Consider the following 17,588-nt stretch of genomic DNA (forward strand, 5'->3'; position numbering starts at 1 on the left):
GCCCTGGATCACCCAGGTGAGCCTGATCTCATCAGATCACAGACGCTAAGCAGGATCAGCCTTGGTTAGTGTCAGGACTGGTCCCCGGTGCTGTTGTGTCAGACGCCGGAGTGTCCGACTCTGGCTCTGGGGTGTTCTCAGGGATACCGCAGGGCCCTAATCCATGGCAAGAGGGGAGGTATACCTCACCCTTATTCCCTCTCAGTCCACTTGCAGGCCCACTCAACCCAATCCAGCCACTGCTCCCGCCTTCCTCCTCCCACTCCTTCACTGGCCTTCCTTTTCCTCTTTGCTTGCTCATTCCTCCTTGCTGCACCACTTCTAACCACTCTCACTACACTCCTACACAACCCACACCCATCTCTTGCCTAAGCCCGCTTTTATAGGGTTTTCCCCACTTTCCTCCGCCCTTCCTCTCAGGCGCCTTCCTTCTCCTGGCCCTGCCCAGCTGTGCCTGCCCTCCGGTGTTTCTTCCCCTGCCCTAGTTTCTCCTTGCATTCCTCTCTTCTCTTGCAGGGCGGGGCTGGATGTATCTCAGCTGGGGCTTGCCTCAGGTGTGCCTCCTTTCTCTCTTCCCTTCTCTCTTATTCTTTCCCGCAGGACAGGGCTGGCAGGGCCCTTCTTGGTGATGGACCGCGGCCTCTTCTGCCTTTGCTCACGAGGTGCTGTGCTGGTCCTGGAGTTCAGCCGGCTCTCTTAGGCGGCTATGGCTGCTGGTCCCTCTTAGGGCTTGTGCAGGAGGCTCCAGTATCTCCGCCCCATTGTTGGTGTCTTGGGAAGGCGTGCGTGCCTCTGGCCCTTTGGGGCGGGGCTGGGTGGCACGCCCCTGGCTGGTCCCTCTCTCTGTCTCACTTTTCCCTTCCCTCACTGCTGCCTGGAGCTGAACCCTCTCCCTGTGGCTTCCGGTGCCTGCAACTGGGATCCCATCAGCCTTCAGGTAAGTGAGCTGGGGCAAGTCCAGCGTGCTTGGGGTGCTCCACACCGGACAGTTAGTCATTGGATGGGCGACCTCCAACGAAGACCAGGGTTGCAGAGGCAGGCGATGGCAAACTTCCTCTCTTAGTCTCTTGCCATGAAAGCCCCACCAGGGGTCGCCATAAGTCAAATATGACTTGAGGGCAGGAGTTTATGTTCATCTTCCTGACACCCCTCCCCACAAAAGAACTGGGGGGGCGGGCTGAGAGGAAAGCCTCACCCAAAGCCTCCTTTGTGGGTCATGGCAATGGTAGGACTCGAACTGGCAACTTAGACCCGTGTCTTTTTCAAAGCACCACAGCAGCCTTGCAGGAAAGGGGGACTGATGGGCACACGGCAACTGTGCTTAACCTTCTTTTTTGTAACATGCCTTTCCTTAAAGGGTTCTCTCCCATTAACTCAGGCCCACTGAAGAGCTGGTTAGTTCCTTCCAACAATCGCAGAGAAAAGATTTTTTAAAAACTTTATTACGTTTTTTTTAAATGACAGTACAAAACCAACACCAGTGTATATACAAACTTCTCCTTTGTACACATTAACTTAAAACATAACCACCCAAAATATCACAATTCCGAAAGAGTTCCATACATCTAGAAATTCAATAGCTCTTGACAATGAATGTTAGAAGAAACATTTTCTCTTTCCTGCAAAAACTGCACAACAGGAAACCAAATTTCTTGAAATATTTTTTTGGATAACCTTCCAAATCGTGAATGCCTGTAGAGCAATCCACTTTACCCAATATAAAATGGTTCCGGATGGAATCGTACCAATTTTGTAGTGAGGGCGCTTTCTTATTTCCCCATTCCTTGGCAATCTCTATCCTAGCAATTGCTAACAAAGTTGTTATTGTAACCAGTTTGTTTTTATCTACTTGTCTTAACAAATTTATTTCTAGAAAAATATTTTCTGGATTTCTTGGAATCTGTTGGCCCACTATACTTTCTATTTGCAATAATACTTTATTCCAGAACCTTTTAATGGTGGGGCAAAGCCAAAAACAGTGTAAAAAGTCTCCTGTCTGTCCGCAACCTTTCCAACACTTTGAGAGAAAAGTTTTTCAAGCTTCCATTCAAAAAGAAAGCGCAGCGAACGGGCAGGACCGACCAGACATCACAAATGGGCTTTGTAATCTCACAAAGAGTTCAAGCGCCCTCCGGTGTTCGTCATAAATGGGGAAAGGGCTGATTTTGGCTAAACGTCAGGAAAAACTTCCTGACAGGTAGAGCCAAGCTACAAGTGACATCTGACACAGGTTGGACACTTGTCAGCTTCCCTCAAGTTTTGATGGGAAATGTAGGCGTCCTGGTCTTGCATCTTGGCTCTCCATTTAATTGAAGTTTACAGAGCAGCAGTCTATGGGAGGGAGAACATGCGGTCGGGAGGGGAGTGCACGTTTCGGGGTCTTGCCAGGTTCCCCCCCCCTTTCCCTCCACAGGGTGTGTGTGTGGGGGGGTCTGTAAACTTCAATTAAATGGAGAGCCAAGCTGCCCGACCAGGATGCCTACATTTCCCATCAGAACTTGAGGGAAGCTGACAAGTGTCCAACCTGTGTCAGGCATCACTTGTAGCTTGGCTCTTGGAGCAGTCCCTCAGTGGAACAGGCTTCCTCGAGAGAGGGTGGGCTCTCTTCCTTTGGAGGTTTTTAAGCAGAGGCTAGATGACCACTGACAGCAATGCTGATTCTGTGGCCCTAGGCAGATCACGAGGGCGGGCAGGAAGGGCTGCATCCGTGCTTAGTTCTTGTGGCCCCTTCTTACACGTGCAGGGTAAGGCCGATTACCACCTTAGGATCAGGTAGCAATTTCCCCCAGGTAGCAATTTCCCCCAGGCCATTTCGGCTGGGGATCCTGATGGTGTTTTGCCATCTTCTGGGCATGGAGCAGGGGGTCACTGCGGGAGGGGGACAGGTAGTTGAATTTCCTGTATTTTTCTGGGGGTTGGACTAGATGACCCTAGAGGTCCCTTCTGACCCTATGATTCTATGATAAGGGGGCAGAAATTGGCCCTTTGGGGTTTTTCAGCTGCCACCAGCATAAACAGTCCTTTGCAGATGATAAACACATAAGAAATGGAAAGCAAAGTTGGAAGCAGGATTTGCTGTTCAACATTAAAAACAAAATATAGATTCTGTAGAGCCGCAGAGGTTCCCTTCAACGAATAATAATAGTAATAACAAGAACAACAACAACATTCAGTTTATATAGCGCCCGTCAGGACAACTTAATGCCCACTCAGAGTGGTCTACAAAGCATTATCCCCACAACAATAATCACCCTGTGAGATGGGTGGGGCTGAGAGAGCTCTGAGAGAGCTGTGACTGACCCAAGGTCACCCAGCTGGCTTCAGATGGAGGAGTGGGGAATCAAACCCGGCTCTCCAGATTAGAATCCCACACTCTTAACCACTACACCAAACGTACCCTTTTATATCCTGGCAGGAGGTAATAAGCAACTGGGTCCTGCTTAAAAGATAGATGATCTCATTGTGGAAGAAGTAGGGTTGCCAGCTCCAGGTTGGGAAATTCCTGGAGATTTGGGGGGGTGGAGCATAAAGAGGATGGTGTGTGGGGATGGGGAGGGACTTCAGAATGGTGTAAAGCTGCAATCTATCCTTGAAAGCAGCCCTTTTCTTGGGATCAGCTGCCACGTGGGAACCAGATTGGAAATCCCTGAGGGGCAGAGGGAGCAGGCTGCCTGGTTACCTCTTCTCAGGTTAAAGGTAAAGGTAGTGCCCTGTGCAAGCACCGAGCCGTTACTGACCCATGGGGGGGATCACATCACAAAGTTTTCTTGGCAGACTTTTTACGGGGTGGTTTGGCGTGGCCTTCCCCAGTCATCTACACTTTACCCCCAGGAAACTCGGTACTCATTTTTACTGGCCTCGGAAGGATGGAAGGCCAAGTCAACCTTGAACTGGATACCTGAACCCAGCTTCCGCCAGGATCGAACTCAGGTCATGACAGCAGAGCTTGGGCGGCAGTACTGCCGCTTACCAGTCTGCCCAACGGGGCTCGTATTCTTGGGTTAAGAGTCGCAGAAACGGACTTTCTCCATGGGAGACAGACAGGGCAAACTCAGAGTGGGAAGACATGGGTTCAAATCCACACTCAGCCATGACACTCAGAGTTCCCGTTGCTCTTTCAGCCAACCTACCTCACAGGAAGATTGCAAGGATAAAATTAGGAAGTGTGCGGTAAATCCTTTGTGCAGGCAGCGGGCTCTGCAATCACCCTCACAGTTCCCGTCAAAATACCGGTACATCACATGTAAGCATACTCACTTCCTCTGGGCTAGAAAAGGGGAAACAGAAAGGACTCAACACACGGGAATTTCGTTCATAGAAACTCAAGTCTTCGTCAGGAAAGGAGGATCCATCTGGGCTACTCCTCGGCAGGCTGTACCCGAAACACAGCTTGGTTCTGAAAGGCAAAAGCTATGGAGCTACCCAAGGGACGGAGGGGATCTCACATGGTCATGATCCTGTCAGGTAAGTCAGCGGAATCTTTGATAGCTTCAAACCAGAGATTTATTTATCTATTTAAGGATTTATACCCCGCTGTTCCACATCGCTCAAGAGCCACTTTTTAACTGGTACATAACAGGAGCGACTTTTACATGTGCCGTAGATACAAACTTCTTCATCTCCCCTCTTTTCTCTCTTGGCATTGTCCACCCAAGTAAGATAAAAATTTACCTCCAACCATCAGCTCAAAAGGTTTAGAAATTCTATACCAAATTGCTCAACACAGGAGGCAAAAAACTTCTCTTAAAATACAAATACAGAACTCCATGCATCTGACAAAGAGAGCTGTGATTCTTGAAAGCTTATGCTACAGTGAAGTTAGTTAGTCTTAAAGGTGCTTGTAATGATTTCAAGAAATGGGTGCATGCGTCTTTAAATGTTTGGTGAGATAGGTGAAGAGTGGGGGGGTGAAAGAGAGAGATGAGTGAGTGATGTGATTGGTTGATGACAGAGAGTGGGCGGAGTGAAGGCAGTTTTCAGTTATTGAGGGAGAGAAAAAGAGTCAGTCAGGGCCAGAGAGGCGAGCTGTGTGCAGCCTGTGTGTGTTCATGTGTTTGTGAGGGAAAGGCAACCTGAGTGGAAGCCTGAACTGAGTGTGTCTGTGAGACTATATATTCACTCTATTTGAAGCAGGCAAACTGTGTGTGCGCCTGAGAGAGAAAGAATTGAGAGTGAAAAGAAAACAGGCTAGCTGTGTGCTGTCTGAGGAGTTCTCTGTGAGGGAAATATAGAGCCTAGAGAAAGAGGCTAACTGTGTGTGAAGCCTTACAAGAGATCTGTGTGAATGAGTTTGGGTGAAGCAACTAGAAGAACTAAGAACGACTTTTATGTAACCAATACGCTTCTTAAAAAAATAAACTTTGTTTTGTTATATCCCAGAGTTATCTCCCATTCCTATCCTCAGGGCCACATAGAACCACGAAGGAGCCTGATGCTCAAACACGTTACAAAAGGGAAAATTTAAATAAAACATTTTGGAATTATATATTCCTGGTGGCAGCAAACTACCCAGAGGGTGTAAGGGGGAGATTTAAAGCAAAATCCACCCTAAAGAAAGTGAAGATCATAACAGTGCTACTGGACTCTTTTTGATTTTGCTTCTACATGGATCTATGACCATGGAGAACTCAAAAAGTGAGCTTCCAACAAGCACTGCAACAGCTTCCCTCTGGGCATTATCTACACAGCAGGTTTAAAATTAGTTGAACCCTCAGAGGTGTTTCCAGCACAGGGTTTTGTAGTTCTGCAATTTCATAACGGCACCCGGTAAGCCTAGAATTTTGCAACAGGGGCCAGAAAAAGGCATCTTGAATTTTTCAGGACTGAATCGCAACTGACACATTTTTTAAAAATCTCATTACACCTCAGGGGTGGGTGGGTCCATTTGAATCAGGACAGTAAGAAAACAGCAGAGGTTAGAGGAGGAGAATTCTATTGGCTTGGGTCAATTAATATAAAAAAACATACTAAACTCGCTTTAAAAATGACTTTCTTTTTTGTAAAATTGGGTTTGAAAAACTGAACAGGAAAGCAGGTCAAGATGGGTAGTCAGCCGTGTTAGTCTGTCTGTAGGAGGAGAAAAGAGCAAAGACTCTTCTCTTTTCATCTGAACAGGAAAATGTGTGTCTGTGTGAGTATGTGTGTTTGTGATTATCCGTGTAACAGAATTGCATTTCTAGTGATCAAGGAGTGAACCAGACCCTGTTCAGCGTCTAGGTGGGAGAAATCCTGAAAAGCCTACGGTTGCCAACTCCAAGTTGCAAAATTCCTGGAGATTTGGGGTCGAGCCTGGGAAGGATGCAGTTTGGGGAGGGGAATGCGTTTGGCAGGGATCTGATGGCGTAGATGCCACCCTGTGATGCTGCCATTTCCTCCAGGCGAACTGATCTCTGTCATCGGGACACCAGTTGTAATTCCCAGAGATTGCTGCCCAAGCCCCACCTGGAGGTTGGCAACCTTGCGCTCCACAGTGGAAGAAAGGCAGGCATCGCCAAACAAACAAAACAACCTTGCTTTCGGTGATTAACAGGTCATAGAACTGGATCCAATGTTCTCTCCCTCTCCTTCACCCCCCGCAGGAGTCATTCTGAGCTGCGTCTTGCAGCTTGGAGCGGCGCAGAGAAGAGTTTCCATTATCCTCAAGCCACCAAAGCCTCAAGAGGGTCAAGATGTCACCCTGTCTGTTCAGGGAGGCCCACAATCGCATTTAGTGTGTGGGTGGGAGCGAGTTTACCATAAGAGGGCCCTAGATAACCACTCAAATGGCACAGATGACAGTAGGTGGAAGCTATCGAGAGAAGATTGCTCCTTGACTATCAAAAAGCTCGAAACGCATGATGCAGGAGGCTACTCTGTGTATATCAAAGGGAACTCAACCAGGCCACAATCACCTGAGATACTGGACGACCCAGAGGAAGTCTATGAAGGCTATGTTTACCTACCGGTGTCTGGTAAGCATCAATCACCTCCAAACGCTGGGGATATCATTTTCTGTCTGAGATTCTCTACTCATTTATTTATGTCATTTATAGTCCGCCTTTCTCACTGAGACTCAAGGCGGATTGCACAGTATGAATCAGTATCAGGATAAATACCATAAGGTAAACAGATACAAGTTTAAAAGACACAGCATTTGCAAGGATCCAAGGCAGAGTTGAAAAAATACTGAAACAAAATATAATCAATTCTAGGACTAACATTAGACAACATGGAGCGCTGGTTGTACATAGGAGTACGTATATATAAGGCACAATTGGTGATGAAGTCTATGATCCCCAAATCGTTGGTGAAGCATCTGAGACCCCATCCCTACAATACAGCCCTCCCGTTTGAGTGGGAAGGCAGCTCCCTAGATTCATAAAAAAAGACACGTGAGACCCAGGGAAAAAAAGGTGGCAAACAGAATGGATGGGAGGGGAAGTGATATCTTGTGAGCAGAATATCTGGTCTTTAGGCTTGTCAAACAAGGTTGCCAACAGACAAGGGGGAGAAAAGGCAGGGAGAAAAATATTACTGCCTGCCAAGATCTGTAGCTGGTTTTTAAGATGTAAGAGTACGAGCCAGGAGAAAAAAATGGGCAACCTTCCTTCCCAAGCTTTGATAGCATGGCTTGTAGGAAACACTGGGCTGATCCTAAGCTACATAAAATTCTTTCCAATCATCAGGGTTTTTTTTCAGCTGGAATGCGGTGGAAAGGAGTTCCAGAACCTCTTGAAAATGGTCACATGGCTGGTGGCCCCGCCCCCTGATCTCTAGACAGAGGGGAGTTAAACTCCCCTCTGTCTGGAGATCAGGGGGCGGGGCCACCAGCCATGTGACCATTTTCTCTGAGGGCAACCCACTGAGTTCCACCACCTCTTTTCCCAGAAAAAAGCCCTGCCAATCATATTTGCAGTCTCAAATCCATACTTCCGGGAACGTACTCAGAGCCAAACTACAAGTGATGCCTGGCGCTAGTTGGACACTTGTCAGCTTCCCTCAAGTTTTGATGGGAAATGTAGGCAGCATCACTCAACTTACTACCTCTGACCCAGGCACTTACATTGTGCAGACAGGCCACAACAACAACCAGGTTAGGGTTGCCAGCTCCATGTTGTGAAATTCCTGGAGATCTGGGTGATGAAACCTGGAGAAAGTGGGGTTGCAGGACCTTAGCATGGGATAATTCCATAGCGCCCACCCCACAAAGTTATCTCCAGGTGAACTGATCTCTGTGGCCTGGAGACCAGTTGTAATTCCGGGAGATCTCCAGCCACTACCTGGAGGTTGGCAACCCTAAACCAGGCCAGGAAACCAGGCCCCAAGAGCCTGCAGCAATACAGGGATACAGAGGCCAGGTGCAACTGCAGGTCAAGGCAGTCTCTATTAAGTACCCAGTCCCTTCCATGGCCCGTGTCATTTTGGTAAAAATCAATGGAATACAACCTCCAGGGAGGAGGTCCAAAATTCAGTTTGCTTCCCCAAAACAAAAAGGTTCTTTAAGTAAGTGCAGTCCATTTCATCCGGTGTTAGTTGCCTTCATTCTCTCTCTCTCTCTCTCTCTCTCTCTCTCTCTCTTTTTTTTTTTTAAGGCAGCAATGGTGTCAGAAGTGAACTGTGACACGGGGGAAGAAATCCCTGTGTGGCTTTTCAGGCCTGCTTTGCAGGAAACACACATCCAGGGCTTTTTTTTCTGGGAAAAGAGGTGGTAGTGGGTTGCCCTTGGAGAAAATGGTCACAGGGCCGGTGGCCCCGCCCCCTCTGTCTGGAGATCAGGGGGCAGGGCCACCCGCCACGTGACCATTTTCAAGAGGTTCCGGAACTCCATTCCACTGAGTTCCTGCTGAAAAAAAGGCCTGCACAGATCCTACAACCTTACTCGGTCCCATGTTCTTCAGTGGGGCTTACTCCCAGGAAGCCACCCTTAGGGTGGCAGCCAATGTACATTACAGTGCTTTAAGGACTTCTGCATTTATTGGAGTGGGAGTTTTTGGAGGCATATTGAGATCCAGCTTGGTTCAGCCCTTAGAGTGTTGGATTAGGATCTGGGAGATCCAGGTTCGAATCCCCACTCTGTCATGGAAGCTTGCTGGGTGACCTTGGGCCAGTCGCACCCTCAAAGTTTAACTTACCTCACAGATCCAAAGGAGTCAGCCATGTTAGTCTGTAGTAGTAAAATAGTAGAGTCCAGTAGCACCTTTAAGACTGACCAACTTTACTGTAGCACAAGCTTTCGAGAACCACAGCTCTCTTTGTCAGATGCATCTGACGAAGAGAACCATAGTTCTCAAAAGCTTATGCTACAGTAAAGTTGGTTAGTCTTAAACGTGCTACTGGACTGTTTACTATTTTACCTCACAGAGTTGTTGGAAGTACAAAACGAAAGCTAGGTAGGGTTGCCAGCTCCAAGTTGAGAAATATCTGGAGGTAGAAACCTGGAGAAAGTGGGGTTTGGGGAGGGAAAGGACTTTGGCATGGCATAATTCCATAGAGTCCACCCCCCAAACTAGCCATTTTCTCCAGGTGAACTGAACTCTGTGGCCTGGAGACCAGTTGTAATTCCGGGGGATCTCCAGCCACTACCTGGAGGCTGGCAACCCTAGGAGAATGATAAAAACTGCTTTGGGTCCTTGTGGAGGAGAAATGGGAGTATACATGAAGTAAATACATAAATAACGTTGCTGTGTAGATAAATGACGCCCTCTTTCTCTTTTCCAGGCAAAAACCCACAGAAGGGTGGGCACAACCATTCAGCGGGCTTGAGTTACTCTGCCGGAGTCATCGCAGGAGCTTTGCTGGGGGTCTTTGCCTGGACAGACACGTTGACCTCCCTCTTCTACGGCCTCTGCGGTGAGTATTACCCACCACGCAAGCCCAAAAACAGTCGCAAGTTTTGCACAAGAGTAAGGTCTAGTGTTCACATAAGGTCCAGACTGAAGGGTGGTTCCTGCAACTCGTAGCTATACTGAAGGAAATGACCTCAAGAAATCCATCAGTAAAGGGACAGGAAGCCTACCAATAAAGGACTAAGGGCGGACCGTAGACTTCACTACTGTTGTTATGAGTATGTTCCTACTGTGTAGTTCCTATGTTTTTTAATACACCGGTCATGGAATTCTTCATGATCTTTCAACCCTTTTAAACCTTTTTTATAAAATTGCATGTATATATGCATTACATGTTCTTGAAATGTCTTTGCAATTGACTGTACGGACTCACACTGTGTACTCCCCCTTGAGTCTCAGTGAGAAAGGTAGATTATAAAGGACATACATAAAATAAATAAAAATAAGATAATTCTCTTTCTTAGGGCCCTTGGCTTCGTAGTGAGTGTAGAAGGAAGTGGCAAGGAAAAACTCCTGTAATTTATCCCCACCCAGGCCGGGAGTTGCCGCCAGGGACACGTCGATGCAGTTTGTCACCCCAAACAATTCACACACAGGTCCCCAAGCATCATTGGCCTCCTTGGCCTTCAGACCCCAGCAAGCCTGAATCTTCCTGGATCAGCTTCCCTTCCCTTTGTCAGTAGTGGACAGCAAACCACACCTGCCCAGGTAGCAAACCACACCTGCCCAGGTAGCAAACCACACCTGCCCAGGTAGCTCTCCCCAACTCTCACAAGATTCCTTCATCTCTTGAGAGTTTGGGCAGCAATTCGGCAAAGGCACATGTGCGCACACGCACACACACGCACACACTCTTCTTATGCTGTCCCCAGGAGTTCCTTGGCGAGCAGAACAGCCTCTGCTAGAAGAATCTGGGTTGGGGTTACAGGTGCCAGCAGGCCTGTAGAAAAAGTCCTCCTGGGTGTGGCTTAATGCGGGAAAATGGGAAGCTGATGGGACCTGAAGATATCCCAGAAATACAACTGGGATCCCGAACACAGAGATCAGTTGCCCTGGAGAAAATGGCTCTTTTGGAGGGGGGGGGGTCTATGGCATTCTACCCACCCCAGAGGTCCCTCCCATCCCCCAAACCGTACCCTCTCCAGGATCCAACCCCAAATCTCCAGGAATTTCCCAATAATAATGGAATATAAGACTCTCTCTGCCACTGCTCCTTGGACACAGGGCAGAATACAAGCTTGGAATACGAATCCATGTCCCTTGCTTTTACAGCCACTTTGTCTTGGCCTGGGCGCCTCCTGTGAATGTCAAAAGTGAAGATCCACAGCCTTGTGCTTGAAAGGTATGTTGCCAGGCAGAGCAGGTTCAACTTCAAGCAAGAGTCATCGGTCCCCTCTTTCTGTGCTGCTGGAGACCTGGGGCAAGCACAGCCCTGTGGGGCTACCTAGAGTTACCAGCCTGCAGGCAGAACATGGAATTCAGCCAGAATTACAACTGATCTCCAGACTACAGCGATCCATTTCCCTGGAGGAAACGGCAGCTTTCGAGGGTAGACTCTATGGTATACTATAGAGTTTAGGAGAAACAGAGTCCTCCTGGAATCACATCACTGAGTTCCCTCCCTAAACACCATCCTCTCCAAACCCTATCCCCAAATTTCCAGGAATTTCCCAACCCAGAGGTGGCAAGTTCATATGCCAACCATAGCTCCTGCTGATCACTTCCTCCCCCTTCACCAAACTGAGCCCCACGGCTGGGAGGAGATGCCAGTACAGGTGCTCTGCTCTCTAGTCCTGGGCCTTCCCCCGTAACCCCCATCTTCAGTGGCAACCGCCCCCAAGCGGCCCCGAGAACATTTCCTCAAGTTCGTGCCTGTGGGTTTTGCACGAATGCCCTGAGCCAATAGTGTATGAGACTGCTATACACAGATGCACGGGGTTTCCCACCGACAAAAAAGGGGGAAAACGTTCATCTGCCACCTGCTAACTGAAGCCAAATGTTCACAGCGACCTGTTGAGCTTTGTCTGTGACACTCGATTGAACAAGGAACGTGACCCTCAAAAATCTGAAGGGCTCGTGGAGATCTCTGGACTGGATTCTGACCAGACACAAAACTCAACACCTTGTATTTCAGAGGTTGTCAAATAACCCCTCTGCTTCAAATATTATACACTGATGAAAAGTAACATTAGATGACAGACATTAAACGGAGTGTGTCCTCCAACACTTTTAAGGTCAGAGAATTCCCAGCACAAGAGGTGAATTTTCAGGACAAAGTTTGTTCCATCTTTATACATCTAGTAGTAGAAGAGGCCTGTGGGAGGCGGCCAGCAGCCAATCAAGGCCAACATCCTGTCTTAAAGAGTAGCCAACCTGGAGGGCCAGCATTTCAAATTCAGCTTTATTATGGTCAATAGACCAGCAGTAACAAAAAATGAAGAGAATCACAGATACAAACCATAGTTCCTGACATAAACATTTAGTTAAAATTATATTCCTACTCTGCAAGTAATTTATCCTTAAAAAAAGGAAATATCTTCAGTCTCCCCTTTTGTTAAAAACTTTCGCTTATATACAACCAGGGTTTTTTTTTCAGCTGGAACGTGATGAAATGGAGTTCCGGAACCTCTTGAAAATGGTCACGTGGCTGGTGGCCCCGCCCCCTGATCTCCAGACAGAGGGGAATTTAGATTGCCCTTGACTGCAGCGCCGAGGGCAATCTCAACTCCCCCCTGTCTGGAGATCAGGGGGCGGGGCCACCAGCCACATAACCATTTTCTCCAAGGGCAACCCACTGAGTTCCACCACCTCTTTTCCCAGAAAAAAGTGCGGGTTTTAGCCAAAAAGCAATATTTCGCAACTATCGAAGTTACAGTCTTCTTCCAACAGGTATTTCATTAGCACCGTATCTGCAAATTTAAAATAATTATCCAAAGGTTTAAACTTAGAGTAATGGATATACCAACTGCTGTCTCTCTTTGGAAAATAACTTACAATGTAAGAGAATATGAGCGACAGTTTCCACTTTCTTCTCTAATCGTATGCAGCATCTTTGATGGATAGGTTTGCCAAGAAACCTTCCTTGCAATACATTAGAAGGGAAAGCGTTGAAACACGCTCTAGAGAAGGCGGAGGGTCAGCAAAGATACCATAAAGGCTGAGGGCCTCACTACACGATATGGGAGAACTTGAGTTAATGCAAGTGTCTAAGTGATGGTTATAGATCCAGAGGCGTTAGCCATGTTAGTCTGTACTCACAAAATAGTAATGAGTCCAGTAGCTCCTTTAAGTCTAACCACCTTTATTGTAGCATAAGCTTTCGAGAACCACAGCTCTCTTCATCAGATGCATGGAGGGCATGAAGAAACTGGCCAGAGATATATAGATAGTGAGGGGAGTGGGGAAAGGTTGCAGGGAGTGAGGGCCATGTAAATGTAAATCAGTTACGAGAAGCCATGAAAGAGGTGGAGTTCGCAATCCAGGCTGGGTGTGACCCCTCCCATCCATGGGAGAATCTGAATACAATGCCTGCAGTTACTTTTGGTAATGAGATAAGCGTTCATAGTTTCTATTCAATCCAAGTCTGACTGAGTAAATTTACATATGAATTCCAATCCAGCAGTTTCCCGTGGAAATTTGTTTTTGAAATGTTTCTGTTGAACGACGGTGACCTTTAAGTCCTTGATGGAATGTCCTGGTAGATTGAAATGTTCTCCTGCTGGTTTCCAGAGGTTGCCATCCAGAATGGGTAGTGATGAGTGCTGGCGCGCCCATTGAGGCCTGCTAGGCAGTTGCCTCAGGGCGCGGAGCACTGGAGGGGGTGCCGGAGGGGGTGCCAGAGGAGGCGCTGTGGGTGGGAGCACACACCATGGAGCTGCAGCCTCCCAGCCCTCCCGCCCCGTGCTGCCACCACACACCCCCTGCCGGGCGCAGCAGCCGTGGGCAGGCATTTGGGCGGCGCAGGGCAGTCAAGCGGGAGAGCTGGGACGCCACCCGCGTGCCAGCCCAGCCGCCCGCCGGAGCAACTGGGCCAACTTGCATGCGCGTCCGTGATGTCACACGTAACGTCATCACGCAGGCTGGCATGCGTGCGAGTCTGTATACTAGCTGAAAGGTCAAGTTCCAGGGGGTATATTACCATAAAAACTAACCAAGGCCCCCTGTACACAAATTCAATCAATGAACCAATTATTTCAATAATTCTTTGCAGATACAGTGGGTTTACAATTTTGTGTCAGGTTCACAATTATACATCATTTGTTTTTGTACTCCAGCCGGCTGATGGTAAACATACGACTGGTAAAGTGCAAGAAGTGCTGTGCAAGGTCTGCTGATAGCAAAAAGGAGGGGGGGAAGCCTCCTGCTTCCTCCAGAACAAGATTGCTCAAACGCCCGCCTGTGAGAAAGCGCAGGTGGTGCTATGCAAATATAGCAGTCCAGGAACTCGTTTTATCCTTGCCAGACTCCATAGCTCTACGGACCTCACGGCCGTCTCCGTTTCGCACGTGATGCAATCACACTGTGCTTCTTCAGGAGCAAAACATTCAGTATGATATTCAACCCTTTCAAATCATTTCCAAGTGTCTTTCAAAATTTCTTTCAAGCCAAAAATGCCGGCTAGCCCGCCGGCCAGCCACAGGCGCCAAAAACCCTGGCGCCGCTCCTGGTAGTGATGTGCAGTGTCCTGTGTGCCAGCTGTTTCCCACATGTTCAGCGCTCACACTTGCTCACATGGACCAGCGTAGAGCTTGCCAGTGCGAGCGCTCGTCCCACCAAACCATCGAGACAGCGGCGCACAACGTCCCTTTGTCTGTCCTTCTGCCCGTCATAGGCTGCATTTTATACACGTGGTTTTCATTTTGTCTTGAAATGGTTTATTTTATCTTACCATTGCATTACCATCGTTGTTTTAACATATTGTGTCATGATCATATTGTGACTCCCCTTGAGCCTGCTTTCAGGGAGGGCAGGCAAAAAAAATTCCAATAAATAAAATTACAAATCCATGAACGCTGGTTGCCCTGCTATTCAACATGAAGCATACAGGTGGTGTTTTTATTTATTTATTTATTTTACAAATTTTACAATTTATTTCCACAAAACCTGCATGTGCATTCTTTTCTCCTACTGATAACCAGAAGGACATGAACAATTCAAACAGAACAGCGATTTGACTGTTTCTAGGAAGTTTGGAGCTAGGGACTGTGAACACGAGTGTGGCAGTTTTAGCTAACCTATCAAGAGTGGCTATGTGGTCTAGAGATTAGGGTTGCCTGTGTTCACCAGCATGGCCGGGGCTTGATTCCCCCTGATGATTTATTTTTTTTATTTTGGGACATCATATAACCAGCTCTATGGCAGTTAAATTACTTTGACTGATCTCCCTTTTCTGTCTTTTCCAACAGGTACGCAATGATTCCCAACAGTTTGTTTTTGATTTATCCTAATTATTTCCCCCTGGATTTCTGCTAGTACTATCTTGAAAATGCAACACCTTTTGAGCCACCACAGAAAACAAGCGTGTTTTGTTAGGTTTGCAGCTCATGTACAGAGGAAAAAACAATGTGTCTGCCATCCAATAAAAAAAAATTCATCTACATTGCATTGTGGCTTCCTTAGAATGTTTGAACAAACACTGCACCAAAATCTCTTCTAAAGTTCTCTTCTTTCTGTCTCCATCACATTCAAGGGGAGAGTTTTTATCTAACCAAAAGCGTTGGAGTTTGGATTTGTGGATTATATCCCGTACTTTTACTACCGCACCAAGGAGTCAATTCCCTGATCAAAACTTTGTTTTATATATATGAAAGAGGTTTATACATTGTAAAGAGGCTTATACCTTGTAAAGGTATACCTTTACAAGGTATAAGCCACTTTACAATGTAAAGGGAAACATTGGTTTCAGAAACTGTGAAATGACTTGAAACCAAATCAAACACATGACCCCAAAACACATGACACCAAAAGGTTAAATTTGCATTATCCTTTGCCAATCATTCTCCTTCTGTCAACTTGAGCAGGCAGGCAGCCAGACGGGCAGGCAGGCAGAGGGAGGGGGGGACATTACCTCTTTGAATGCAGGCGGAATTGTCCCTATGGGAATTCTTCACTTGAACCTGGTTACCAGTGGGTCACATGGGGTTCTTGCATGTGATTAAAATAGAAATAAGAACACTATGTTTGGAAAGCAAGGGGGGGGGTGCCTTCACTGTCAAAGTAAAGCTAGCTCTAGAAACTTGAAGCCCAGCCACGTTGTTGTTCGAGAACGTTCCCTTAGTTGGTACAACTGATCTTAAGCAAGGTGGGTCACAACTATTGCTCTCTTTTGTACCCCTCCCTCCTCTCTGTTAAAGCTGCAGGCAGGGGGTGATGAGCGGTGGGAGGCATTTTTTTGTGGCCCTTTCCTTCCTTTAGGTAAAGTATTTTCTCCAAAAATAGAAAAAGGCAAAAATTTAACAAAACCTTTCTGCTGAAATGCCGCAATCATTGACCTTTTCTTAAACCAATCTCGTGAGGTGCTTCTCCGGCCCTCAAACCTTTCCCCCAACTTTGATAATGGGCCAAAATTTTTTGTGCATTGAAAAGCCTGGAGGCATAATCTCTACCTGGGCCAGCATAGGGGTGTGCTTTCATCCCCCACCAAAACACATTTTTTATTGCAGCTGTGGGACTTGAAGAAACACAGAAGTTAACCAGGAGACTCTAGTTGGAGCAAAACTCTGCCGCTCGGCTGTTATCAGGAGTGAGCAGGAGCATGAATATCACTCCTATCCTGCAGTCACTCCACTGGCTACCTATGAGAACCAAGCTACAAGTGACACCTGACAAAGGATGGACATTTGTCAGCTTTCTTCAAGTTTTGATGGGAAATGTAGGCATTCTGGTCTTGTAGCCTGGCTCTCTATTTACTTGAAGATTATAGAGCAGCAGTCTATGGGAGGGAGAACATGCAGCTCCACTTCTAACCACTCTCACTACACTCCTCCTACACAACCCACACCCATCTCTTGCCTAAGCCCGCTTTTATAGGGTTTTCCCCACTTTCCTCCACCCTTCCTCTCAGGCGCCTTCCTTCTCCTACCCCTGCCCAGCTGTGCCTGCCCTCCGGTGTTTCTTCCCCTGCCCTAGTTTCTCCTTGCATTCCTCTCTTCTCTTGCAGGGCGGGGCTGGATGTATCTCAGCTGGGGCTTGCCTCAGGTGTGCCTCCTTTCTCTCTTCCCTTCTCTCTTATTCTTTCCCGCAGGACAGGGCTGGCAGGGCCCTTCTTGGTGATGGACCACGGCCTCTTCTGCCTTTGCTCACGAGGTGCTGTGCTGGTCTCTTGGAGTTCAGCCGGCTCTCTTAGGCGGCTATGGCTGCTGATCCCTCTTAGGGCTTGTGCAGGAGGCTCCAGTATCTCCGCCCCATTGTTGGCATCTTGGGCAGGTGTGTGTGCCTCTTGTCCTTTGGGGCGGGGTTGGGTGGCACGCCCCTGGCTGGTCCCTCGCTCTGTCTCACTTTTCCCTTCCCTCACTGCTGCCTGGAGCTGAACCCTCTCCCTGTGGCTTCCTGTGCCTGCAACTGGGATCCCATCAGCCTTCAGGTAGGTGAGCTGGGGCAAGTCCAGCGTGCTTGGGGTGCTCCACACCGGACACTTAGTCATTGGATGGGCGACCTCCAACGAAGACCAGGGTTGCAGAGGCAGGCGATGGCAAACTTCCTCTCTTAGTCTCTTGCCATGAAAGCCCCGCCAGGGGTCGCCATAAGTCAAATATGACTTGAGGG

General features: G+C 47.8%; 1 protein-coding gene across 1 annotated transcript; it reads left to right on the plus strand.

Moving 5' to 3' along the window:
- Positions 1–517: 517 nt before the first annotated feature.
- Positions 518–15,423, plus strand: LOC129342866 (carcinoembryonic antigen-related cell adhesion molecule 19-like). The gene is made up of 6 exons (XM_054998814.1): positions 518–937; positions 4,319–4,464; positions 6,579–6,950; positions 9,697–9,828; positions 11,097–11,166; positions 15,230–15,423. The coding sequence occupies exons 2-5, from the start codon at positions 4,413–4,415 to the stop codon at positions 11,126–11,128; spliced, it is 588 nt and encodes a 195-aa protein (XP_054854789.1). The 5' UTR covers positions 518–937; positions 4,319–4,412; the 3' UTR covers positions 11,129–11,166; positions 15,230–15,423.
- Positions 15,424–17,588: the final 2,165 nt, after the last annotated feature.

This window comes from Eublepharis macularius, chromosome 15 (genome assembly GCF_028583425.1).
Source record: "Eublepharis macularius isolate TG4126 chromosome 15, MPM_Emac_v1.0, whole genome shotgun sequence".
Taxonomy (NCBI): domain Eukaryota; kingdom Metazoa; phylum Chordata; class Lepidosauria; order Squamata; family Eublepharidae; genus Eublepharis; species Eublepharis macularius.